Below are 7,193 nucleotides of genomic sequence, written 5' to 3'. Positions count from 1 at the left end.
ATAATCAACCACTGAGCCTTCACTGACATTTTTAGAATTAACTCTCCATTTATAATTAATATAAAATATGTTCCTAGCCAGAAAAATATTTCTAAACTTTTCTTCTTGGTGTTACTTGAAAATAAGAACAAAATATTTACTAGAATAAAATGTCATGCAAAATCTTGTTCTGTATTCTCCTGAGAAATGTCAATCTGATTCTTGATCTGTTCTTCAAAATTTTGTAAAATTTCCTGTCTTCGATATTCTTAAATCTCTACAATGTGTTTAAGTGTGACGAATTCCTCCCACTTTGTCTGTCTTCTTTGACACCCCTTGAGCCCTTTTAGTCTTTTTCCATCGTTAATGCAATTGTTGGTCATTAATTCTTCAAATGTTTCACTCCTTGTGCTCATGTTTTCCATCTCCTTCTGGGGCTCCAATCATACCTATGAGTGTCCTTTTATTTCTGTGTGCCATATTGCTTTGCTTTTAAATTTCCCATCTCTTTATTACTTCACCATATCTCCTGCGAGAGTTCTAGAGCTGGCCTTCCAGTGCATCAGTTCCACACCAGGAGCTGTACCCATTCTGCTGCTTAGTTCAATGGTGGAATAATTTATTTCACCTAATTTAAAATGCAAATTTCAGAAGCCAAAGGGAAACCAGGCTTTTCCTCACCCCAGGGCCTGTCAGCTAGGGTAGGCCTGTGATCTAGAATCAGCCAGCCAAAAATCCCACGCAGGATGGCTCAAAGAGACACAGTCTCAGAGGCAGTGGCAGTGTCAAGAACACAATGTTAACAGCTGAACAGGAGAGGTGGTGCCAGCATCAGTCCCTGTAGTGTGACTTGATTGTGTTCTTGTTTATTTAACCCCTCTTGGTTCCCATTCTGAGGTTGATTCTCCAGCCTTCTCCCTGGTTCTATAATCTAGCCATTTTCCTTTTGATAAGTGTACTTTCTCCTGAAGTCAAATGAAGTTGTTTATAACTGATACCACAGGTGACAGCAGTTTGGATATGGGAGAAGTGCAGGACTGGTGAAGCACTAATTTCTTCCTCCTATATAATCGGGACTCTGTGGATACTGTCATAAGGCATGGTTCAAAAAAGCAGGGTAGAAAATATATTACTTACAATTGTAAAAGTAATGACTGTTAGAACAACAAAATAAAACTAATCAAATTTAGGAGAGGAAAATGGATTAGGGGTAAAATGAGATAATCCCCAAACCTTGATGAATGGGACTCAAAGGCTACAGTTTAAAGCTGATAAAACAAGTAAGAGAGCCAAAATCTTACTATTTAGAGTCGTAAAAAATAACCACTAAAGGAACTAACACAAGTGATAAGATACAATTATATCCAGGCAGTGGGACTAATAATGGAAGGTGGGAGGGAAAAACGTTGCTGTTCATTTTCTACCTTTCTGTCCTGTTCAAATCGTTTTTAGCCATGCTCACATATCACATTTTAACATTTCACATCTCCTCTCAGCTACACCACCACAGAGCATATCACATAATTAAATGTAAGGCCATTAATATCTACACACACACACACACACACACACACACACACACGGATCCAGCTGCAACTCTAAGAATGCAAATTATAAAAGATTCAATTACATAGGAATCAATTCAAGAGTATATATTTGCCTTCGGATTTGTTTTCCTTGCTAAAACACAAAGCAGTCTCATACGCATCATAAGGTAAATTGTGTACAGAAAAAGAAGGAAATCAAATCCCAAAAGGTGATGTGGAAAATGCAATAATTTTTTCTGCTTTATTGAGGAATGATTGACAAAAATGGTATATATCTACAGTACGCAACATGATGTTTTGACATATGTATACACTGAAATTATTACCAAAATCAAGTTAACATATCCACTACTTCACAATTATCTTTGTTGTTGTTGTTAGCGAAAACATTTAACATCTACTCTGTTCGCAAATTTCAAGTATATAATATGGTTCTATTAACTATCGTCACTATGCTGTACATTAGATCTCCAGAGCTTATTCATTCTGCCTAACAGAAACCAAACATCTCCCCATTTCCCCCATGGGGAACCACCCTGGCAACCACCATCCTACTCTGCTTCTGTGAGTTTGGCTTTTTGAAATTCCACACATCTGTGAGATCTTACAGTATTTGTCTTTCTGTATGTGGCTTATTTCAGTTAGCATAATGGTCCTCCAGGTTCATCCACATTTTTTCAAATGACAAGATTTCCTTCTTTTTTAAAGCTGAATAATATTCCATTGTGTGTGTGTATACATATATACACATACATATGTATACTACATTTTCTTTATCTGTTCAAATGTTAAAATGTGATATTTGAGCATGGCTAAAAACAATTTGAACAGTACAGAAAAGTAGAAAATGAAACAGATACACATACATGTATACACTACGTTTTCCTTATCTGTTCATGTTTTGATGGACACTTAGGTTGATTCCATACCTTGTCACTAAGAAAAGCAGATCATAAACTTTGATCTGTTATGATTTTGGATCTTAGCACCCAGGCATTCCATCAATACCAAATTTGAAAGATTAGTTGCTTATTACATGTGTGTAAAAATACTCACAAACTTGAGGGAAGTTCCACAGGCTAATCCTAGTTTGAAGTCTTACAAGTATGAACAATGAGATACTTAGGATTTACTGGAAAGAGCACAAGACTTGGAGTCAAAAAATTTGGGTCTGCTCCATCTGCATTATTTACAAGTTCATGATCTTGGGCAAATCATCACTCCAGCCTGAGTTTTGTCACCTGTGAATTGGGGATAAAATTGCTAACTGCACAGAGTTGCTATTAAAATCAAATGAGATAATGGACTATATATGAGATTGTCTGGTAAAATGTAGAGCCCAATACAAATGTTCAATACTATTGTCACTATTACAACAATTGGTCAAAAACGACATCTGTAAAAGAAAATAGAAATGGCATAATGAAAATTCATCCTACTAACAAAAATATAACCAAGCAGAAGCACCTTTCTATTTAAAAAGAATGAATATGATCCTTCCCAGGACACAAAATACGGTACTTGACCTCACACAACTCACAGTGACAGTGGAACAAGTCTCCTCCTGTGTGATGACTAATATCCACATGTGCCTAGCATGTACCTCAATTCTCAGCTTCAGGTAAGAAAAAGATATGTTTGAGAGAATAGATTCATGAAAGTAGATTAGTATGATCCATAGGAAGTGAAACAAAATGTTTAAGGACGCCAAGTGTTGTCCTTTGGATTTCAGATCCCCCTGGAACTGAAACAAAGAAGGCTAGAAAGAAGGAAGAGAAAGAGGAGTGTAGAAGGGTCTGTAGAAAGAGGCATGGGGTTCCAAGGAGGGAAGGACAAAGCTAGCTCATTAGGGAAGTAGCATGTTGTAAAGGAAAGAGCCCCGGACCAGGAGTCAAGAATCAGCTCTAGTCCCAGCACTGCCACAGGCTCTCTATGAAACCCTGGGCAGGCCACTGCCCCTCTCTGGGTGTCAGTTTCTCTACCTACAATACAAAGGAGGCATTGTAAAACCAGTTAGCGCAGCTACTCAATCATTTACAAAATATTTATTAAGCGTTTGTTATGCGATAGGCAGTGTTCTAGTCACAGAGACATGGGAGAAAATAAAAACAGACACAGTTCCTGCTGCCATGGATCCGGCATTCTAAATGATCTCCCTGCAACTCAAAGACCTGGCACACTAGAACGCTGACTGTAGGTTGTGGTGCGGCCACAGTAGACAGGCAAAATGGCTAAATGACTGAAGAGCAGACAGCATGACCTCTTCAAAAGCATCTATTTTTTTTAAGCAGAAGCAAGTGCCCCTCACTCTCATATTGCCCCACTCCAGCTCCTGGGCCTTGGAGCTTAATACAGATCATGGCATCCAACTGACTTTTATTCTGCTTTTTTTTTTAAGACAGAGTCTCGCTCTGTTGCCCAGGCTGGAGTGCAGTGGCACGGTCTCAGCTCACTGCCAGCTCCACCTCCTGGGTTCACACCATTCTCCCGCCTCAGCCTCCTGAGTAGCTGGGACTACAGGTGCCTGCCAACACACCAGGCTAATTTTTTGTATTTTTAGTAGAGACGGGGTTTAATCATGTTAGCCAGGATGGTCTTGATCTCTTGACCTCGTGATCCGCCCGCCTCAGCCTCCCAAAGTGCTGGGATTACAGGCGTGAGCCTGACTTTTATTCTGAAAGCCAAGCCTAGGGCTCAAAGAAACTTCCAGAAATATAAAGATGTTTTGTTTTGTTTTTCAGTTAGATGATTAGATTCATTACAGCAGAGAAATGGGGAAATTATTTGATACTTTTTAAAAAGCATATCTAAAATGACTAACATTAATGTATAGGTAAAATTTCATAAAAATTAATGATCACTATAATTGTTCCTAATCTCTGTTTTCTATATTAGGAAAAACACAATTTATATATGAATTTTTGCTATATGTAGACAGAATTGTTCCTAATCTCTGTTTTTTATAATAGGAAAAACACGATTTATATATGAATTATTTGCTATATGTAGAGAGAATATAATACCTCTTTTACCAAACATGAAGCCCTAGCCTTGATTTCTGTGGTACATTAAAAAAATGTACTTTGCATTGCCAAAAGAGAAATAGTATTGGTTTTTGATCCGTATTTTCTGTTGCTCATTCATTAGATTGGTGTAAAAGAAGGAAAATCTTAAAAGACATGGAAGGCAGCTCCCCTATAGACAGCTATCAAAAGAGCGTCCCAAGAGTGCCCTGATCACACTTTTCTTCCCAGATCATGGGCCCCAGCATCTCCAAGCACACACCGTCTTCCATAGGATCTTCTGACAAGTCTGCTTCACCCTAGGAATCCCCATGATCAATATGAGAGAATGAAGAGAAGGATAGGCCACCATGAGTGTCTCCCAGATGAAGACACTGGTGAGATCAGGAGGATAAGTCTTGGAGGTGATGGAGAAGGGGCTGGCCAAGATATAAACCAGGTGAAGTAAGAGGAAGCAGCCCAAGGACTTCAGGGCAGTGATGTGAGCCTTGGCCCGGGCATCCCTCCTACCAGCTGAATGGGCCTTCATCTTCTTGTGGTGTGTATACAAAGAGACGATCAGCATCCCAGAGGAAACAAGAAACACCATTAAAGGCAAATAACTTCCTGAATTGAGCTGAAATGCATACAGGTACTGCCAGCTTTCAAAGGGATACCAAATGCTGCTGTTTCCTTGGGGAGGATGATAGAACGTTAAGCCAATTTGGACTGTAAGTAACACATTGATTATAAAGTAGCCCAGAAGGCACCAGAGACTCAGATGATAGGCCCTCTGCTTCAGCCACAAGTAGGCCGGGCGATCGAAGGTCATGATCTTCTTGCAGTAGAAGACACTGAGGAAGGTGGCAAACCATAAGCTGGCCTGGCTTACCAGGACCCAGAAGATACTAAGATAGCGAAGCCAACGGCTGCTCTGGAAAAGTGGAAACAAGCTTAAGTCCAAAATGATCAGCCACTGCAGGAGAAATCGACAGCCAGCCAGGCCCAGGATAATGAGGTTATATGAGGACCAGTTGAATTTTCTGATCCATTCTCTAAAACTCCAGACCACAAGGACTCCATTTCCAATTAAACCGATGAGAAATTCAACCACTGCCACCAGCATCAGCAGTCCTAGGCCAGTGCTCAGCATGGCTGGGGAGAGGAGGCTCTCACTGCTCCTGGCTGAGGTCAGATCCCCTGGTAGCAATAACACACCAGGGTAAATTTGCACACCACAAAATCTGGATTTGGCCTTGTCCTTCTGTAATCTGTCTTCAAGCGAGACTGAACAGCTGTGACGAGGAACAGAGAGGCTGGAAGTTATGATACCGTCTGTATTTGCATCTACATGAATGAACCCTGAGTGTAGAACCAGAGATTGCAAACAGTACCACAGACACTGGCTCTCCATCTCAAAGGTTTTGGGCCAAAGTATAGACACCAGGATATAACGTAACAAGGCCCCTCAACAAGTAAGACCAAATCAAAACATGCTCAGGTGCTATACAGTGCCAGTTATGAGCTCATATGCTATATAAAAAAAGAAATTTTATTTCCATAAAAAGAACATTGGGCCAGGCATGGTGGCTCACACCTGTAATCCCAACACTTTGAGAGGCCAAGGCGGGCGGATCACCTGAGGCCAGGAGTTCGAGACCAGCCTGGCCAACATGGTGAAACCCCATCTCCACTAAAAATACAAAAATTATCTGGGCATGGTGGTGGCTGCCTATAGTCCCAGCTACTCGGGAGGCTGAGGCAGGAGAATCACTTGAACCCAGGAGATGGAAGCTGCAGTGGGCCAAGATCACGCCACTGCACTCCAGCCTGGGCAACAGAGCAAGATTCCATCTCAAAAAAAAAAAAAAAGTAAGCATGCTGAGAACTCTCTACGAAGCTGTAGGTAGACAGGCTACTGCCCCTCCCTTCTCTGGGCCTCAGTTGCTCTATTAATAACTGAATGGATTGTAGGACTAAATTTCCATTCCTTCGGATTAAATTTACAGAGTGCTTATTTCGTGTCAAACTACAGTCTACTAGGCACAGGGGACAGCGCCATTATAATACACAGCCCCTGCCTCCAGGTAGCATTCATTGTACATCATCTCCACCCAGCTGCAAGGCCTGGTACTCTAAAACGCTGGCTGTAGGCTATGGAGGGGCAGAGAAGGTCATGATCTTCTACTGGCCTAAAAATCTAGATGAGACTTGAACTTGTCCAAAAACAGTGTTTCTTCAGCGACTTTCTGAAAGAGACCTAGTGGCTCTCTCTCCCCGCCTGCCCCAAGCTAGCCTGGCAGTGGAATTTGCCACTGATTCTGGTAACCAACTGACATGTTTCCAGAAAGCTAGTCTGGCATCAAAAAAACCAAAGTATCCAGAAATATAAAGATAGGTTTTTGACTACTTTACTACCAGTGTTGAGAGGCTAAACTACATAGAAAATTGAGATAATAATTTAGCTAATTCCCCTAAGAAAAGTGCTTGCCTAAAAAATATACAGGCTCACCTCTTTTTAAAATACATTATTTTCAAACTATAGCTATTTTCTACTTCCTTTTATCAAAAACATAGCATACTGGCAAAGAAAACTGGATTATCTGCAGTAATTTTTTAAAATGTGATACTTTCCATGCAAAATATGAAAACTCGGTTTTGACTT

The 7,193-nt window shown here is 40.6% G+C and overlaps 1 protein-coding gene across 1 annotated transcript; it reads right to left on the bottom strand.

Moving 5' to 3' along the window:
* Positions 1 to 4,577: 4,577 nt before the first annotated feature.
* TAS2R5 (taste 2 receptor member 5) lies at positions 4,578 to 5,826 on the bottom strand. Its single transcript, XM_054496489.1, has one exon. The coding sequence runs from the start codon at positions 5,679 to 5,681 to the stop codon at positions 4,782 to 4,784; it is 900 nt and encodes a 299-aa protein (XP_054352464.1). The 5' UTR covers positions 5,682 to 5,826; the 3' UTR covers positions 4,578 to 4,781.
* Positions 5,827 to 7,193: the final 1,367 nt, after the last annotated feature.

The sequence above is a fragment of the Pongo pygmaeus genome, chromosome 6 (genome assembly GCF_028885625.2).
Source record: "Pongo pygmaeus isolate AG05252 chromosome 6, NHGRI_mPonPyg2-v2.0_pri, whole genome shotgun sequence".
Lineage (NCBI taxonomy): Eukaryota > Metazoa > Chordata > Mammalia > Primates > Hominidae > Pongo > Pongo pygmaeus.
Note: the sequence above shows the minus strand (reverse complement) of the source record. Positions and strands in the feature narration are given on the sequence as shown.

Excerpts from the sequence above, each read along its gene's own strand:
- TAS2R5 (XM_054496489.1), bottom strand. The coding sequence starts at position 5,681 with ATGCTGAGCACTGGCCTAGGACTGCTGATGCTGGTGGCAGTGGTTGAA.